This window comes from Scyliorhinus canicula, chromosome 5 (assembly GCF_902713615.1).
Source record: "Scyliorhinus canicula chromosome 5, sScyCan1.1, whole genome shotgun sequence".
Lineage (NCBI taxonomy): Eukaryota > Metazoa > Chordata > Chondrichthyes > Carcharhiniformes > Scyliorhinidae > Scyliorhinus > Scyliorhinus canicula.
Genome location: NC_052150.1, coordinates 160,914,581 through 160,935,697, shown reverse-complemented (window position 1 = coordinate 160,935,697; position 21,117 = coordinate 160,914,581). Strand labels below are relative to the sequence as shown.

The following is a 21,117-nucleotide window of genomic DNA, read 5'->3' as shown; positions in this document are numbered from 1 at the left end:
TTCTACAGCCGAAGTGGGAAAGCTCTCTGAAACTGTTCGAAATGCAGAACAAAAATCTGCCCTGCAATGATATGTACTCTAATCTCCGTAATCAATGTGCTGCATACCTTTTCCACACCTGCTGTCCTTGCAGGAAGAAGACACAGTTAATTTAAATGCAGATCTATCCACACTCTGTCCTGTCTCAGCAGTAAGCATTGTGGAAGTTGCTCCTTTAAAACAAAACAGTGATAGTTGCAGAGATTGCAAATTTGGTCCCAGTTTGCCCTCTGTTCTGGACAATTTTAATCTGTTGATTGACATTCACAAATAAGTTAATGCGGCTGTCAAACCTGTTTTCGCTCGGGACCCTTGCAATTGTCAATGTGAATATATTTGTCGCAATAATTTTTCAGTGCAATTTTTTGCCTCAGTTGGGTAATATGGCTCCTGCTTTTATTGTGTCTGCATTCTTCTTTGTTTATAAATTGGATATTGGGAGTCAAGATTGGCTACTGGGAGTTGGATTATTATACACTTATCTCCAGGGAGCATGGTTTCATTCCAGTGGCAAGAAGATCTGATATGCAAAAAGGTATTCATTTCAAAGGAAGCTGAAACTGAAATCTAAATAAAAATGCAGCTCCAAATGGAATATTTTTGCATTAACTTGCACTAATAAAGTTTATCTCTTTGTCTTCTGCTTTTATGGTTTATTTACGCAAAGTGCCTTTCTTGATCGAGGGTCCATAGGGGACCTGTTACTGGGCACTTAGTTGTATTATTTATCAGTGATGATGAGAAATTGTATAATGCTTAGGTTATCTCATATTTAACCCTTTCTCCATTTCCTAGTATTTTTCTTTTTAATTTATTTTCCTGAAGCCGGCATTGGGACATTGAGTGTGAAACAATATGTTGCCATTCTGCGTCTTGTCCTTCATTAGAAACTAGATTTAGCTGCTATTTTCCATGTCAGTGCCTGGTATGTGGACAGACTGGATAACACACATTGTGCCCCGCAGAGCTTCATGCTACATTGAATGTTTCCATTCTAGCTTTTTTTTTGTGGTTTGAATTTCAGCCAGACAAGTTTTTTTTTGTGCTTGTCTGTGACAATGTGAAAAAGTAGAGCTTTGAACTAAATTTTTGAAACTAATTGCTCTGGGTATTGTGCGTGTGTGTGGGAATGTGGGTGATGTATGTTTGTGTGAGTTTTAGGGCCTATCATTTTGCATCTGTAAGGTAATTTGCGTTGAGGTATGTTGCTTTATATTGAAATTCTCCCACTTAATTTTTTTTATTATTGACTTTTAAAATATTTAAGTTTTGTGAAAAATAAATAGAACTTGGGTACCAATGAAATATCTTGCAATTGGAAAAACACTATCTAGTCTCAACAATGAAGAATGGACATGTTAATGAGGTACCGATGTAGCTTATGACACATTAGGCAAGCATGAGTTTGCCCCTTTTAGAGAGCTTTCGAGAGAAAAAATGAAAAAAGGACTTGAATTGAAATGATTATTTTAATCAACTTCATAGCTCTATATCCAGTGGGCAGCTATTTAAATTGTATGAGGTAGTTTTGTTACAATCACATTAATATGCTTGAATAAACAGACATTTTTTGAGTACAGTCACATTTTGTGGTAATGAGCTTTATAGAAAAGCCGGTGATGTGAACCTTTTTGTTAGTCAGGGAGGACGGAAAAGTACAACAGTGACCAAAACTGATGGGGCTTGAATGATTTGTGCATCTAACGGATGAAAAGCTAACACACAGAAAAGCTGCAACAGTCTCTATGTTCATTGAGACATTGCGGGCTAACGGCTGTATGATGTAATTGCCAGAAGCCGAATAGCACTTTTTAGTTTTATTAGAAGTGCTTTCACATTATTGGTTTCAGTGATGGGAATGAAGTTGAAAGGTTCTGTAGCCCATTCATACGCCTCAGGCTGTTCATCCATCTGAGACTTCTAAATGGCAGCTGAAGCCAGTTAACAGAATGATGGGACAACTAGGTTTGAAGTAGATTTATGGGAAATTGGGTGACCACTGATTTAGATCTGACCCACAATTTCTAAATGGAATAGTGGCTCTGATGCTATAATGCCACAGGTAAACGCATTAATTGTTACTTTACAAAGTATTTCAGAACAGGGACAGTAAAATAACCTGGAGGTTTTTCTCATGACTGAAAGAACAGTTGGAACATATTGTATCCTAATGTGACATGGGGCGCCAATTCCATTTGCATTATTTAAAAAATTTTGTTAATTTCCATGAAACCTTTCTTGTAAGATACAACAGAGGGTTTTCTTTGTTGTAAAACAGCCTGACAACATTTTTGTTAAATTACTGATTCCACATTCTATTTAATTTTAAATTTATACTAGGTTCAATTTAATGTTTGTGAGCATATTTTTGTGATATAAAAGTATTTTAAAAGACTCCTGAACTGCAATCATTTCATTTAAAGTCCATCTTCCCCTCTTCAATAGATGGTGAACTTTAGATTATTGAATTTGATTCAGCACTACTAGGTGAAAATAGCAGACAGACGAAGTGCTACCAGTGACCAGGGTGCTATGATATACTGACCTCGCTTCAAGTTCAGGCATTTACTTCAGAAGTCAAGAACAGTCAGAAAATACAGTTTCTTCCTGTCATTTCATTATCTACATCCACCATGTCCTCTTCAAAACCCCATATTCCGGTGTTCAGTCACGATGAATCTGGCTCTCTGCTAAAGTTCGGAGACACAGCCTTTCTGGAGAAAATCTGAGGAGAGGATAGCAGGTTCTCCCTGGGGCCGAGACCAAAACTGAAACCAAACTCCAACCTTGGTGGGTCTCTGAAAAACATTCCATTGGGATCAGATCCAATCACCATCAATACGAGACAGGACACAGCCTTTTGGACCAATTCTTTGGCCATCAGCCAAATCAATCAAACCAAGTCCCAGATAATCTCTGTCTTTGGTGCCGGTCAGCCTACAACTCCAGTTTGAACCAGCACTGTGATTGCTCCTGCTGCTGAAATCCTCTGTTTGAATGAAAGGCACAGACCACTTGTAAATACATATCTATTACTCATCAATGAACCAAAAATGTAATGGCAAAAATAAATGAAAGGGGGAAATGGGGAATGAACACCATCTAGAAGGCACAATTCAAGAGTGTGATAGAATACTCTTTACATGCCTGGATGAATGCAGCTCCAAAACACTTGAAGCTTGACACCATCCAGGACAAAACGGCCCAGTTGATTGGCACCCTTTCCACAAACATTCCCTCCCTCCCAGTGGCAGTAATGTGCACCATCTATAAGATGGACTGCAGGAACTCACAAAGGCTGCTAGGCAGTACCTTCCAAGCCCACGACCAGTAACCTCTAGAAGTACAAGGGCAGCAGATACCTGGGATCAATACCACCTGGAGGTTCCAAGTACACCACCCCCACCCCCACCAAGTCACTCACCATCCTGACTTGCAAAATACTGCCATTTCTGCTGTCACTGGGTCAAAATCCTGAAACTCCCTCCCGAACAGCATTGTGAATTAACCTATACCGCAGAAACTGCTGCGGTTCAAAAAGGCAGCTCACCACACCACCTCGAGAGCAATTAGGGATGGGTAATAAATGCTGACCTAGCCAGCGATGCCCACATCCCTTTACTGAATGAAAAAAAAAATCTTCATCCAAGTTAATATGTTACCTCCTATCTCGGGTGCTTTAATTTGGCTAATTCTGCTTACTCCACCTCTTGTGCAAGTGCCTGTTGGGCCACGGCTTCGTGGGTAAATATGGAGGTCATCCTTTGAATTGAAGCGGATGATATGCTCCTCTTGGTAAGGGATTTGGCTAACTTGTGCAAGATTCAACTGGAAGGTGCGCTCTGAATTTTGAGTAGACCAGTGCCAGGTAAACTCGCTGTTATAACAACTCTCAGATTTCAGTGGGAATGTGTAGATGTTTATCTGAGTCCCAAAGAAAAAGCCTGGCTGGAATGGACTTTCCATATTTTACCTGGGACATTTGATATAATTATTCCAAGCGCCTTCCATCTGTACTTATGGTCTATAGAATGCAAAGTTGGTCTGAAAACGGCTGGGTGCTTTGGTCCTGGTCGGTCACTTTGATCTCTCCCTCTGAGTTTGTCACCAGGATCTAGAAGCAGTATATTGTGGCAGCAGTGTGCACCTACCATGTGCAAAGTTCACTGTGGAACTCACCAAGAGTTTTTTGTCTGCACCTTCTAGTCCAGTCTTCGGATACGGGGTTGCCCATTTAGGACTGAGATTAGGAAAGGTTTCTTCACCCAGATAGTGGTGAACCTGTGGAATTCTCTACCACAGAAGGCTGTGGAGGCCAAGTCACAATGTATTGAAGGAAGAGAGTTTTTAGATTTTAATAGCATCAAAGGGTATGGGGAGAAAGCCGGAATAGGACATTGAGATTGAGGGTTAGCCATGGCCATATTGAACAGCGGAGCACCCTCGAAGGGCCGAATGGATAACTCCTCCTAGTTTCTATTTTTCTATATTTCAAACCCTTGACCTGTATCACCAAGTAGGGCAAGGGCAACAGATCAATGGAAACCCCACCATTTACAATTTCTTCCCCCAACCATAATACCATCCTGACTTGGGAATGTATTGCCCTTTCTTCACTATTTCTGGGTCAAAATCCTGCAATTCCCCAATAGCATGGTGGGTGTACCTGCACTACATGGAGAGCAGCATTTCAAGAAGCCAGCTTACAACTATGTCCTAGAGGGTAATTAGGGTTGGGCAATAGATGATAGCCTAGTCAACAATGCCCACATTCCATAAATAAATATACGCATCTTTCCTGCCCATTTTTATTTTGAGGTTAGCGCTGAAAGCTAAATGTGCTGTCGATGGGCTTTAATAAACTGGAGCATAACAGTTTTACTCTGACCCCACTACGACTCAATAGGACTTTTTTACATTACAAAGTACCACATTTCATCTCCAAAGATAGAGATATAGACCATTTTGCCCCCTCATTCTTCAGATTCTTTGTGAACCGTGACGGTCAGTGGAACTACATCCCAGTCAGTGATTCTCTTGGTTCACACAAAAGATTGGCCACTTCTATGAATATACTGGAGGGCTGCTGGTCCTCATGGCGAAACATGGCTCCAGGAACCACAAGAAGATGGAATGAAGTTACAGGGGCAAAAATACAACACCACCTTGACCTGTTTAGAACATAGAACATAGAACAGTACAGCACAGAACAGGCCCTTCGGCCCTCGATGTTGTGCCGAGCAATGATCACCCTACTTAAACCCACGTAACCCGTATACCCGTAACCCAACAATCCCCCCATTAACCTTACACTACATGCAATTTAGCATGGCCGATCCACCTAACCCGCACATCTTTGGACTGTGGGAGGAAACCGGAGCACCCGGAGGAAACCCACGCGCACACGGGGAGGACGTGCAGACTCCACACAGACAGTGACCCAGCCGGGAATCGAACCTGGGACCCTGGAGCTGTGAAGCATTGATGCTAACCACCATGCTACCGTGAGGCCCCGAAGTTTAAGTTAATAGATTTGCCTTTCGTTCATCATATCAAATTTTTCAAACTTTTCCTTGGGGGAAGGAAAGTGAAATAATTTTTTCCTTATTGAATAGTCTAAAAGAGTGATTTTAATGTGATTGTTTTCATGTAGTGCTATTGTGCGACAACATTAACAGGTAAGCTTTTTTTCCAAATTCCTCTAGCTGTTAGTTAATCAGGTTAACAAAAATACTTTAAAAAATAATTCCTCAAACAATGCTTTCTCGTCAAAGTTAAAAAGCCTACTTTGTCGAAAAGGCATAGAAATTTTCATGGGCCATGACTTGGAGAAACCAGAACCCTTTTGTTTGACCGTTATACACATCTGGATTGAGTTGCAATTTCTAAACCAGCGCAAAGGATAGGAAAGATATTTTTGGAAAGAAACAAAAAACTGATTGAGCGTCAGTTATAAGAGATTCAAAAATGCTTTATCTCAAAAAATGAATAGATTCCTGTGCCAAATTGCAAATTTTAATTCGGGCTACTGTAACATTGAAAAGTCAAACCACGTAATTGGAAAGCAGCCAGTGGAACATGTGGTTGAGCATCTGAGGAGATGCTATTAGCTTCACTTGGATACGGAACTGTAAAATTGATGGGGAAAACAGGGAAAGGGGGTTGATGATTTTGGACATCTGGTATGCCCCAAATTAAGTGTATATTCACACTTGTGTGTTTATCAGCATATGCTTATACAGTGTGCTCAGGTGCTTTATAGTTCATATAATAACAATGTAATAACTGGCAAGTGTACAGTGTATTCTAATATCTCCTCTCATGTTTACATTGTGAGGAAAACCCAAGTGTTCCGCAGCATACGTCCAGTGAGGATAATTAAATGTAATCACAACCATCACCATACACATTTTAAGCAAGCATCATCACGCGTGCAGACATTTTGTGACAAGTGTATAGTTATTTGGATGAGGAAACATATGGTGCAGCACAGGACATTCATGGTCAGGACTAGGAGAGTTGAAGGGAAGCAGGTGTAAGAAAGAGAAATTACATTCTCCCTGTCCCTCGTGAATTATCTGTAATACTGAGTGCGGTGGGCCTGTGCTTTAATAGAGCTTATTAGATGGACTGTGTTGAGCTGTCACTGGGCTTCATACACACGGTAGTACCATCTGTTGCTGATGGGTTGGATCTCTCTGTTGGAACCAGCTTCAACCTAATTGGAGAATGTATTAAAAGCAGCCGTGAGGGAGTGATTCAGGGAGGTGATTACTGATTGCTATTCTACATTTTGCAGCCAATAAACATGGAGTTGACTGCCAGTACTAACAGGTGTGGGAAAGTTTAGCAGCAGTACTGTCATCATGTAGCACTACGTAAGTGACTCGAGCAATACACCTCATTGACCTGAGCAAAGAAAACTCTGAACATTGTGTGTACATTGGGAGAACTCGTGGAAATGCTTAGAAGACCTGCATTCCATTGTATTGGTTTTAGCTAGAGAACTACTTTGAAGCAGAATGCATGCAGATTGAGAAAAGCACAATGCATCAGAAAAATGAGTAAGCGTGAATAGCAAATGACATACTTTATTTATATTGCTCCCTTTTCAATTCTGCCCAAGTTCTGAAGATGATTACACAAGGGTGAAAATTCATGCTGTCTTAATTTATCCATGCAGAAAGAATCCAGTCCCTTATTGCAAGGTTTATTGCTTGAAAATTATTCCTTTTTTTAATACCCACTACGAAAATCTATTTCATGTAACGCCTCTGAAAGGAAAATCTTTCTAAATTTGACTTTTATTAGTTGGAGCCTGTGGCACATGGTCCTTTCCCACAGTGAACTTAAAGTAATCTCTAGGTTTAACTTTTATATACAATTTGCAATTTTATAAATCTCTTAAGGTCATCACTTAAAAACCTCCCATCATGGCTGAAAAAACTAAGTTTTGTCAGCCTTTCCACAAGGCTCCAGCAAAGGTAGCTCTCTGCACAGTTTCCAATGTATGAACAGTTCCTTTGGTGTTCTCTTAATGTTACTGATGTAAATAAATTATATTTGTGCAGCATTTTGTAAAAGGTAATGACCCAAGGTCATTTAGGACAAATTGTCAATATTTTATAGAACAGCATAGAAGTGAAATTCATTGATAACCTTCATAACCTTTTAAAGACACACATATTATCTCATAATTAACACAAAATAATTAAGTTAAGATTATGTATGAAATATTCCCTTTCCAGTCACCAAAATCCTGATTTATTGTTGTTTTTTAAAAGTAATGGAAATGGTTTGCCTTCTCATTAATGCAGCGGCTAAAAGAACAAATCATGTATAATGGACTATTTTTACATTAGCTTTTGACATGTAATTATGGAAATAACAGCCTTCACTAATTGGAGTATTTATAATTTTTTAAGAAATAATTTTATCATCTGTTACTCCATAACCTCATGCATGTGAAGTCATTGCTGGTAATATGCCCATTACCCTATGAACATGGATTTCCATTGTTCTGGAAAAATGTGCCAATATCAAATATCATGTCACAATTGCCATTATATTAAGCATTCAAGAATCTGAGAAAACAAAGTTCCTTTTATTCTAAATCAATCTACCCGAGCCAAACCATGGTTTTTTAATAGCAAAATCAAAAACCCATTTCAAAGAGACAATTCCCCTCATTTGACTCGTAGCTCGTGTGGTAATTATGATTAATACCATTTGTTACGTGCCAACTGCACAGAGGAGTGGTGTATTTGGAAAATGAAAAAGTTTGGTTTGTGTTTGGGTGCCTTTGGTTCCAAGAAATACCTTTTCTAAGTGTCTCCTGTGCAGTTAAATTGAATCTCATTTTTGGATGGAAATAAGTGCTGTGGTTCTTTGTAACATCAGTTTATTATACCAAATCTAGTTTCACTACATAACTTATAGAAATTCATAACAAACCTGATAGTCTCAGTTACAGAACTTCCTGGATCATATTTTTTATAATTGAGATGTTTTTGCATGTGTAGAAAAATCGTTGAAATAGAACTGATAAAACTGTGACAAATGTAGAAAATAATTTGCATTTCTTTAAAATACTAGGAGCTTTTGAAAAGTCAGTTAATTTTAGTTTGGTTTTATCACAATGAGATTCATAAGCTGTAACAAAACTCCTTCCAAAATTACCTTTTGAGAATCTGTCCCTAAATTGTATGGTTGTAAGCTTTTACATTACAATTGTCTTCATTTCTGTTGTGTAATTTACAGCTTTACATCTTTAACCAGTTATTTAAATCGGAACTGGGGTCTATTTGCACATTTTGTTGATTCCACAGTACTTCCTGTAAGAAACTAAAACATGACAAAGGTATATATTCAAATATTGCAAAATTGGGGTGTTTGTTGCAATAGATTTCTTTCATGTGTCTTTCCTGAATGTAGCCAGAATGGTTTGACCAGAGTGCCACGTAATAATATTGCTCTGTTGTTGATTAGGACAGACCTAAACTGTTTCTGGTTTCTACAGTGCAAAGCTGATACTTAATGGCCTTGCTCTCTTTTTTTAAAATAAAGTTAGAGGACCCAATTATTTTTTTCCCAACTGAGGGACAATTTAGTGTGGTCAACCCTGCACATCTTTTTGGCTGTGGGGGTGAGATCCACGCAGACACGGGGAGAATGTGCAAACTTCACACAGACCGTGACCTGGAGCCAGGATCGAACCTGGGTCATTGGCGCCATGAGGCAGCAGTGCTAAACATTGCTCAACCGTGCTGCCCCTTTGCTTTCAATTTCTTTTAGGGAGAATAATCAGTTTGGTTTCAATTCTCATTTTCTTTAAAAGACATTGTGGCAGAAGTTAAGATTTCCTCATATATTCCTTATGCAAAGTGTGTAATTTGAAACCATGTATTTGGGACATTTTCCTTTGCTGTTCAAATATTTCATAACTGAATGCAATGAAATACAATAGATGTAAGATTACTTGAATTAAAGATCCTGTGTATGCTCGAAGTCTGAAATAAAAGCAAAAAATGCTGGAAAATCTCAGCAGGTCTGGCAACATCTGTGGAGAGAGAACAAAGTTAACGTTTCGAGTCTGTGTGACTTATCCAGATTACCTGATAGCCTTCAGGACCTTTTGATAGGTGCATAAAGTTGAAGATCCTATAAGGGTTGATAAATAAATATGCCTCATTTTATTGAATAGTTACAAAAACTAGTTAAATACTAAGAAAAGTCAGGCATAAACTGTATTTCAAATAAGCTGGAACAGTCAAATGACCAAATGGCTATTAAATCTAAAACAATTATTTCCTTTTTCTCCTTATTCTAGCATACAGATTTATGTCAGTACATGGATAAACACCCGGGGGGACTTCTTCCAGATAATGTGAAGGTAAGAATTGCAACTTCTTAATTATAGGACTGATGACATAAGTGTTTACTTTTTTTGGCTGTGAGCATTAGCAGACCATTTGACACTTGTGTGTCACAGAAAAGCCCAATCTGTCTGCTCTCCACATCCGCAGTGAATGGGATTGAGAATATAAATTGTTTCCTTTCCCTACAGCCCCTGGAGTGCTGAGGCCGGTTGTGTCCATAACACAATCTGAGCAAAATGGGTTATTGTAGCATGGGGTGGGCAAACGTTTTGGCTGGAGGGTCACACCTGGGAAAGGAAGTTTCATGGGGTGGGGGCGTTTGGCGGGGGGTGAGGGGGCAGCCGTAAGTGCTTAAGAAATGAACATTATTATAATTTTTTATTTTGGTACAAATAAACATGCATCCTACATTAAGAATTATACAAACATCAGAATGATACGTTACATACAATTATGAAACCCAAACTTATGCCTTTTTTATGCCCTCTTGGCTTAAGGTGAAGAACACAGTAGATAAACTCTCTTTTACATCTTAAAATCATACCAAATTCCGATGTCAGTTGTTTTCTCCCTCTTCGGATGCAGCCTGCAGTCTGACCTTTTCTTATGAGGGGAGTTTGAGTAGGTTGTGCCTGTACCCATTGAAGTTTAGAAAAATGAGCACCAACCTTATTGAGTCCTATAGGATTCTCAGGGATTTGGCAGTGTAGATGCTGAAAGGTTATTTGCTCTTATGAAAGAATCTAGGGCTGGAGGGCATAATCTCAAAATAAGGGGTTACCAATTTAAAACAGATGAATTTATTTTCTGAGGTTAGTAAATGATAGATCAAAGAATTTACTTGCAGAAGGAGGCCATTCGCCCATCGAGTCTGCACCCACGCTTGGAAAAGAGCACCCTACCCAAGCCCACACCTCCACCCTATCCCCACGCCTCCACCCGATCCCCACGCCTCCACCCTATCCCCACGCCTCCACCCTATCCCCACGCCTCCACCCTATCCCCACGCCTCCACCCGATCCCCACGCCTCCACCCGATCCCCACGCCTCCACCCGATCCCCACGCCTCCACCCTATCCCCACGCCTCCCCTATCCCCACGCCTCCCCCTATCCCCACGCCTCCACCCTATCCCCACGCCTCCACCCTATCCCCACGCCTCCACCCGATCCCCACGCCGCCACCCGATCCCCACGCCGCCACCCGATCCCCACGCCCCCACCCGATCCCCACGCCCCCACCCGATCCCCACGCCTCCACCCGATCCCCACGCCTCCACCCGATCCCCACGCCTCCACCCTATCTCCACGCCTCCACCCTATCTCCACGCCTCCACCCTATCCCCACGCCTCCACCCTATCCCCACGCCTCCACCCTATCCCCACGCCTCCACCCTATCCCCACGCCTCCACCCTATCCCCACGCCTCCACCCTATCCCCACGCCTCCACCCTATCCCCACGCCTCCACCCTATCCCCACGCCTCCACCCTATCCCCACGCCTCCACCCTATCCCCACGCCCCCACCCTATCCCCACGCCTCCACCCCATCCCCACGCCGGCCCTAGGGTTGCTGGCGCCCCGGGCAAGCTGAACTTCGGCGCCCTTGGGGGGGGGGGGGCCGAGAGGGGGGGGCGGGGCCGAGAGGGGGGGGGCGGGGCCGAGAGGGGGGGCGGGGGGGGCCCGAGAGGAGGGGGGGTGGGGACCAGGGGGGCGTGGCGGGGACCCGGGGGGGGGGGGGGCGGGCGGGTGGGGACCCGAGGGGGGAGCGGACCGAACGGGGGCGGACCGGGGGAGCGGACCGAGCGGGGGCGGACCGAGCGGGGGCGGACCGGGGGAGCGGACCGAGGGGGGGGGGAGCGGACCGAGGGGGGGGGGGGGGGGGGAGCGGACCGAGCGGGGGGCGGAGCGAGGGGGGGGCGCCCTGGGGGAGGGCGGCCACCGCGCATGCGCTGGTTGGCACCGGCCCAACTGCGCATGCGCGGGACCCGAGTCTTTGGCGCCCCCTAGCACATGGCGCCCCGGGCGACTGCCCGTGTTGCCGGTGCCTTGAGCCGGCCCTGACCCCATCCCCACGCCTCCACCCCATCCCCACGCCTCCACCCCATCCCCACGCCTCCACCCCATCCCCACGCCTCCACCCCATCCCCACGCCTCCACCCCATCCCCACGCCTCCACCCCATCCCTACGCCTCCACCCCATCCCCACGCCTCCACCCCATCCCCACGCCTCCACCCCATCCCCACGCCTCCACCCCATCCCCACGCCTCCACCCCATCCCCACGCCTCCACCCCATCCCCACGCCTCCACCTAACCATTTTTTGGACAGTAAGGGCAATTTCGCACAGACAATCCACCTAACTCTGCACATCTTTGGACTGTGGGAGGAAACTGGAGCACACGGAGGAAACCCACGCACACACTGGGAGAACGTGCTGACTTCACACAGGCAGTGACCCAAGCCGGGAATCAAACTTGGGACCCTGGCGCTGTGAAGCCATAGTGCTAACCACTATGCTACCATGCTGCTCAATCAGTGGATTTCTTTATTGGATTGGATTAGATTGGATTAGATTGGATTGGATTAGATTTGTTTATTGTCACGTGTACCGAGGTACAGTGAAAAGTATTTTTCTGCAAGCAGCTCAACAGATCATTCAGTACATGGAAGAAAAGGGAATTAAACAAAATTCAAGAAAATACATGAGAATACATAATAGGGCAACACAAGATATACAATGTAACTACATAAGCATTGGCATCGGTTGAAGCATACAGGGTGTAGTGTTAATTAGGTCAGTCAATAAGAGGGTCATTTAGGAGTCTGGTGACAGTGGGGAAGAAGCTGTTTTTGAGTCTGTTCGTGCGTGTTCTCAGACTTCTGTATCTCCGGCCCGATGGAAGAAGTTGGAAAAGTGAGTAAGCCGGGTGGGAGGGAGGGATCCTTGATTATGCTGCCCGCTTTCCCCCGGCAGCGGGAGGTGTAGATGGATGGATGGATGGGAGGCAGGTTCATGTGATGGACTGGGCGGTATTCGCGACTCTTTGAAGTTCCTTGCGGTCCTGGGCCGAGCAGTTGCCATACCAGGTTGTGATGCAGCCCGATAGGATGCTTTCTATAGTGCATCTGTCAAAGTTGGTGAGGGTTAATGTGGACATGCCGAATTTCCTTAGCTTCCTGAGGAAGTATAGGCGCTGTTGTGCTTTCTTGGTGATAGCGTCGACGTGAGTGGACCAGGACAGATTTTTGGTGATGTGCACCCCTAGGAATTTGAAACTGCTCACCATCTCTACCTCGGCTCCGTTGATGCTGACAGGGGTGTGTACAGTACTATGCTTCCTGAAGTCGATGGCCAGCTCTTCAGTTTTGCTGGCATTGAGGGAGAGGTTGTTGTCGTTACACCACTCCACTAGGTTCTCTATCTCTCTCCTGTATTTGGACTCGTCATTATTCGAAATCCTGCCCACTATGGTCGTATCGTCAGCAAACTTGTAGATGGAGTTGGAACCAAGTTTTTCCACGCAGTCGTGTGTGTACAGGGTGTAGAGTAGGGAGCTAAGTACGCAGCCTTGCGGGGCACCGGTATTGAGGACTATTGAGGACTAATGTGGAGGAGGTGTTGGTGTTCATTCTTACTGCTTGTGGTCTGTTGGTCAGAAAGTCAAGGATCCAGTTGCAGAGTGGAGAGACAAGTCCTAGGTTTTGGAGATTTGATATGAGCTTGGCTGGGATTATGGTGTTGAAGACGGAGCTGTAGTCAATAAATAGGAGTCTGATGTAGGAGTCCTTGTTTTCGAGATGCTCTAGGGATGAGTGTAGGGCCAGGGAAATGGCGTCTGATGTGGACCAGTTGTGACGGTATGCGAATTGAAGTGGGTCAAGGCGTTCCGGGAGTATGGAGGTGATGCGCTTCATGATCAGCCTCTTGAAGCACTTCATTACAACTGATGTCAGGGCCACCGGGCGGTAGTCATTGAGGCATGTTGCCTGGTTCTTCTTTGGTACCGGTATGATGGTGGTCTTCTTGAAGCAGGTGGGGACCTCGGAGTGGAGTAGGGATAGGTTAAAGATGTCTGTGAATACCTCTGCCAACTGGTATGCGCAGGCTCTGAGTGCACGACCAGGGATCCTGTCCGGGCCCATCGCCTTCCGTGGGTTCACTTTCAGGAAGGCCGATCTGACTTCGGAAACTGTGATGGTGGGTATGGGTGAATTATGGGCTGCTGGGGCACTCGACAGCGGATTTACTGCAGAGTAAATCTTTACTGCAGAGGGCTGTAGAGGCTGGGTCATTAAGTATATTCAAGGTTGAGATTTTATATCAGTAAGGGAATCAAGGGTTATGGAGATAAGGCTGTACAGTAGCATTGAGGATTATCGCATCGGATCAGTCACAATTTCATTGACCGGTGAAGCAGACTCAATGGGCTGAATGGCCTACTTCTGCCCCTATGCCTTATGGTCTTCTAAAAATCTAAACCTTGCTGCACCTCTGGCAGGAAGGGAAGGAACTCTTACTTTTGGAAATACATAAACCACTAATCCCAGAGATGCCCATCTCAAAATGTTAAACCTGGATTGTTTGTGGAGGCCTTCTAACATGCATTTCTTGTGACTCATTGCATGTAGCAACATTCATACTTCAATATTTCAGTCCCTTGATCTCCAGCAGAATTGTAGAGCACATTTTTTTGGCAGCTACCTCTGGCATGTGTCCTCTGCTTGCTGATCGTGAGACCATAACATTTCTAGTGCAGAAGGAGGCCATTTGGCCCATTGAGTCTGCACCAACCCTTTGAAAGAGCACCCTATTTAAGCCTGCACTTCTCTACTATACTCATAACCCAGTAACCACACCTAACCATTTTCTTTGGACACTAAGGGCAATTTTAGCATGGCCAATCCACCTAACCTGCACATCTTTGGACTGTGGCCCCTGGGAATAAAACACTGGTCCCTCATGCTGTGAAGCAACAGTGCTAACTGTGCTACTGTGCTGCCTTCTGCTACCCTTGCTCATAGTTGCCTAAACGATACCCTTGATGAATTTTATTACCTTTCCTAAAATTACCATTAATTTCCTCTGTGCTAATAAGAACAATGCCAGTTTTTCTCATCTCTCCACGGAAGTTCCACATCCCTGGCACCATTGTAAATGTGGTGATAGGAATTTAGAATTTTAGAAGTTGATAGAACTTAAACAAATGACAGGTGCACTGTGGCACTCTCCAATCTATTACCATGCTTCTTGTTTATCCTTTGAGGTGAAGGTGACCATGTTCCTCACCTACCATTTTTTATAGGGTTCTGGTGAGTACAGAGGTGACTGCTAACGCCAGTTTGTGCCTGGAAGGTTATGCTGCAATTAGAAGCGGATACTGCAGATTGAACTTCAGTTGAACATAGAACACAGAATGTACAGTGCAGAAGGAGGCCATTCGGCCCATCGAGTCTGCACCGACACACTTAAGCCCTCACTTCCACCCTATCCCCTCAACCCAATAACCCCATCTAACCTTTTTGTTTACTATGGGCCATTTATCATGGCCAATCCACCTAACCTGCACCTCTTTGGACTGTGGGAGGAAATCAGAGCATCCGGAGGAAACCCCCACAGACACGGGGGGGGGAGGGGGGGGGGGAGAGAAACGTACAGACTCCGCACAGACAGTGACCCAGCGGGGAATCGAACTTGGGACCCTGGCGCGGTGAAGCCCACAGTGTTATCCACTTGTGCTACCATGCTGCCCAAGTTGCTGAGTTGCTGGTTTGCAGTTTCATCTGCTTGTGTTTACTGTCTGCTAAAATGGGCTTGCTTTCGAAGGAAGCCATACTGTATTTTTCTCGTTGCACCAGGTGCAGTGATCCTGGTGAGTTTCTCCCAGCACAGTGGGCTAAGACAGCTGGCTTGTAATTTGTAATGCAGAACAAGGCCAGCGCGGGTTCAATTCCCGTACCAGCCTCCCCGACCAGGCGCCGGAATGTGGTGACTAGGGGCTTTTCACAGTAACTTCATTGAAGCCTACTTGTGACAAGTTATTATTATTATTATTATTCCTAGACCAAGGCATCAGTGTGTCCTTGCAGTGCTCTGCCAATGTAGACCTGTAGGTTCCCATTCAAATTCTGGACCGCCAGCACCACGGCACCAGGATTCCAAAAGAAATAGCACCTTCAGTGAGGGAATGAAAAAAATAGAAGAAGTAAAATAATGTAAGAGGTGTCTTGACCTTTCATAGAATATTAACACCAAAGTGTAAAGTAAATTGAAGTTTTGGATTTATAATTGAAATACTTGCAAAACCCACAAAAAATCTAAACTTCAGTAAACTTAAAAATGAATCTTGCATGTACATGTAAATTGTGTTGTTTCCAATACACTTCCGCATAACAGTCTCAAACGTGTCTGCCATACTTGCCAAGAACCTCGCCTCCAGCTCTTCTGATCATTGGCACCTTCAGCTTACCTTGGTCTTCAAAACTTTTCTGTGAAGCTCTCCAGATCAGCATTTTGTTTTCATTTTCTCCCTGCCAGTTGGGCAGGTTCCAAGAGCAGTCGTGCATGCCTACTTGGCATATGCTGTATTAATCGGCTCTGCATGGGCTGGATTTGAAGCTCCTCTGCACCGGATGAGTTAGCCCATGGACTGTACTTCTCCCAAATCTGCTGTAACACATATTGGAGCTTGAACTGATACTTTCAGTCAATTATTCAGTTGGTAAACATCCTGGATCATTGAGGAGCCTTAAATGTTCCATAAGGAAATTTGCAACTCCTATTGAAAGCTGAATACGTTTACAATTTGTGCTAAATAATTAACAGTGGCATAAACCATACCCTGGAGTGTACTTTTATTTTTGCCTCTGTTATTGCAGTTTGGTGAAGAGTGAGTAACAGGAGCTGAGTTAATAGGATTGTAGCACAAAACCATAGTGACTTTTATTTGTTACGGATTATGAAACTGTATAAAGCAGGGGTGGGCAAACTTTTCCGTGCAAGGGCCGCATTCAGAAATTCACAATTCACAAAGGGCCGCATAGTATATTAAGTAAAATAATTACGTCACCCGGTTATGATTCTGGGCGCCTCATATAGAACATAGAACAGTACAGCACAGAACAGGCCCTTCGGCCCTCGATGTTGTGCCAAGCAATGATCACCCTACTCAAGTCAACGTATCCACCCTATACCAGTAAGTAACCCAACAGCCCCCCCACCCATTAACCTTTAAAAAAAAATTAAAAAAAAAAAAAAAAAAAAATTTTTAAAAAAAATTTTTTTTTTTTTTTTTTAATGACTTGGTGGGCCGCAGAAATACCTTTGGCGGGCCGCATGCGGCCCGCGGGCCGTAGTTTGCCCACCCCTGGTATAAAGACTGACTTCTCATACATTTAAAGGAAGTACTATTGTGGGAGTGGGTGCTTACAGTCCACCCTAATTATTAAAGTTACACTGGACATGATGGTTAACTATGAGCCAGATATTGCTAATTATTCTGCTGTTCATTCCTCCAAAATTACATAGCAACATGAGACAGGGAGAGATAAATGAGGTTACAGTTATACTGGATTCTGGATAATGGAAAGTAAGTACTTTTGTAGCATCAAAAGATCTAGGGTGGGAATGAAGACAAACATGATAAATATTCCAGTGTGACATTTTATCTAATATTGGCTAATTTGCCCTTTCAAAAGATGAAAATTGTATAGTTCAAAACTTTTTTCTCTCGTGTGTGCCAGTTAAATAGATTAGCCGCAAACCGAAGTCTTTTCTAATTGTCTTGGTTTCCAAGAAAGAGATTCTGAGGCCAATTATGAATCAGCTTGTTCTATATTTGTTTGTTAAGGACAGTGTGTGCCCCTGAGGGAAGTGGAGAACTGCCAAAGATTCTTCATTGATTAGAATCTAGTTGCTTGTGACTGTCATATGGGCAAATGTTGCCATACATTGCAGCAGCTGAGGAGAAACGGAAACTCTCTGCTCTGTTGACCTATAGCTAATATTACCTCCTATTACATTTGTGTAAAGTCAAAATGGGACTTCAAAATATTTAAATGACGTTTGCAATGCACCTATGATTGTCACTTTGCACATGATGTGTTGAAAATTGCATTGTATTTACTGCATGAACAACTAGAAGAATTGATATGGTTCAATACTTTCAATAGCTTTCTCACATGAAGACAGCCTGATATCCAATACAGTATGCGAACAAAAGCAAGCAGGGTTATAGTATAGGTTTTGATATTTAAATAGGAATATGACTTGCAAGAATAGAAAAAAGTTGTGAATAATAACTGGAAGAATATTCATTTTTAGTAGTTTTATTTGGCAAGTCCCAGGCAATGGGAAGGTTAAATGTTTTGACATGTGGAAATAAATGTGTGTGCAAAATGGGTAACTACTGAAGGGATAATGCGTATTTGCCCAGCAAATTGTCAAGACCTGGATTTATTACCTGAAAGGGTGATGGAAGAAATGTTAAAAGGAGTTGAATATGTACTTAAAAGCAAAAATACAGGGTTATGGGTCAAGAGAGCTATGGAGACTAATTGGATTAGTCATTCAATGAGGTAGTATAGATGGTAGTATAGGTGTTATGGACCAAATAGCCTCCGTTTACTCTGAGCCTAGGAAAACAGATTAATCTTATTATGAGACCTTGCTGGATGTGATTTAGCTGCCATATTTGACTATATAACAGCAGTGAATATACTTGTAAAAGCATCATGTTTGATGTGAAGTGCTTTGGGGTACTCTAAAGATGTGAATGGTGTTATATAAATGGAAGTTGTTTGATGCTGTTATTTCTTTCCATGAAGAGTTGACGTGGAAATCTTGGTGGCAATATGAATGAAACATTGATGTTGGTTTTGTCAATTATCAGCCATGTTCCCATGCTACAAAGATCAAAAGGAAATTAAGGTTGTCATTCATCATGGGAGCAGCTGCAACTATTGTAACATATAATCTACCTGTCAACTGACCCAAAACCTATTGATTGGACTGCCAGAAAATTGCATGGATAAAGAATATAAAGAAGTGGAAAAGCAGATAAGTTATTGGGCCCATTTAGCTTGCCTTTTCAGGAATTTCGCATGCAATTTTCACCTTCCCGTTATCTAACCCGTATTGCTCTAATTTCTTAATCTAAAATATGCCCATTAGTTTTTGTCTTCAAGTTTGCTTTCACTCTTTTGTTGCAGTTTCTTGGAAGGTTTGTAGAAAGTAATTACCTGAAGCTTTATTTGCTTTTTTGTGTTTTGGTTATTTTTATATGTTTTTGTCCCTTCCTCAGTTATATACCATAATTTGATCAAGACTTTAAAAAGTATGATTATCCTTTTAGTTTTAATAATTTACAAATTTATCATTCTATAAGCCACTATTCATTTATTGTTTTTCAAAAGTGTGCAGTGATGCTGGCTTTTGCATATAGAGCGATAAATGGATTTGTTGAAATTCTTTGTCAGTACGTGGAAGTGCTGAATAATGACCAGCTACCACCTCTCTGGAAAGGGGATAGACATGCAAACTGTGGGTAGGCAAGGTGCAGTTGTTAAATATAGATTCTGTCATGATATGCAGTCGCGCGCGCGCACACACACACACACACACACACACACACACACACACATAATATACAGACAAGCAGCTAATGGACGCAGAGAACAAGACATGACCAATAAGCAGGCAGGACACTCAGGGGTGGGATCTGACTATAAAAAACACGAGGCACTCACACTCCACCTCTTTCCACTGATGAACATTTAGAGAGTCAGTCAAGGGTGTTGTTACAATCTCACCCCCTCCACATGGCTAAGAGCTAGTCTGGTCCAGTCAGGCAGAGTAACCACACTGAGGTTAGCAGAGAGTTGAACTCAAAGAGAACTGTGCTACTGGTTCAATAAATCAGATTGAACTAACTTTAAGGTCTGGAGTATCTTTCTGATTTCAGTTGCAGCCAGTGTTAGACCAGTGGACCTAACACGACAGATGCTGTGCCACAATGCTTTCTGGAATTGTCTTGGGGAGTGAGAAAGACATGTTACGGGTGTTTTTTTCCCAATTGGCAACTGAGACCGTTGTCTTTTGCCTCTCCCAAGTGATTAAGAAGGCAGTTGAATAATGTGTGACTGCTCCATGTTTGATTCGGGTGGCTACGGTGGATTATTGAATGATCAGCCTTTTCATACGTTTACACAAATTTGTTTAAGGCACTTCTCAAAACACAATGGTTTCCACTCGATTCCAATATTAAAGGTAAAATAACAGGAAACCTCCACAGCAAATCCCAACATGGAAAGACAATCGCTGGGAGCAAACATCATGTTGAAACTTTAAAGAAATGATGGTAAGATAGGAGAATTTAAGAGCACTGAACCCAATTAGATAGTTTCCCTCATTGTACTGCTCCACAGAATAACTGACTCAAGTGCCACACCTCCACAAATAAGAAAGAATTGTTGACGATCTCTGTGGAAAAAATCTGAAACCCAAATTTTGTACTGGATCAATATCTGCCATGAAAGCCACTGAAGGCAATTTCAGATTTGTCCATTTGCTTTCTGCATCCTAATCTGAAAATTGATTCAATAGTATGTAAATACAGTTTGCAAAGGCAATCCACATTATGGATTTCCAATATTCCAACTTGTTCTGAAAGTGAAAGAGAGCGGGGAAAAACATGAAGAATGGACATCACCTGAGGAAGGAGCAGTACTTCGAAAGCTAGTGATTCAACACAAACCTGTTGAACTTTAACACAATATTCAAGACATATAGTTTGCAGCATCCATTTGTCAAGCCTGAAGTACTTTGTTAAATGGGCAGAGCTCATTGAGATTGCTTTTGGACATCTTTAGCTATAACTCGAGACCCTCTGCAGGTTTAAAATAAAAATAACTCCCCAGCTCAGCCATCATATTTTAGGTTCTTGGAAATCATTTTATTTCATTTTATTTCAAGAGAATTACTGAGTCGCTGTACGAAAGCTGCATGAAGAGAGTCCACCTTTACATGAACTATTGGCCAGAGAAGCAGGAGGATCCAAGGGAAGTCCAATTGAGCAGGAGCGGAGAAGAATTCAACCTCTTCAACAGGATGTATAAATTCCAGCACTGTTCCTAGGAGTTCTCTCTTTGCAGTCTGTTCTTAAGTAATGAAGATTTGAAGGACTTCTATTGGTGCTATAGTCA

General features: G+C 42.9%; 1 protein-coding gene across 4 annotated transcripts in view; it reads left to right on the top strand.

The window, feature by feature from the left end:
• cdk14 (cyclin-dependent kinase 14) overlaps positions 1–21,117 on the top strand; it is a 776,296-nt gene that overhangs the window by 347,173 nt on the left and 408,006 nt on the right. For all 4 annotated transcript variants that reach the window (XM_038797927.1, XM_038797929.1, XM_038797930.1 and 1 more), the window contains one exon: positions 9,869–9,931. In XM_038797927.1, the coding sequence (XP_038653855.1) occupies positions 9,869–9,931 (63 nt within the window). The remainder of the gene's footprint in view (positions 1–9,868; positions 9,932–21,117) is intronic.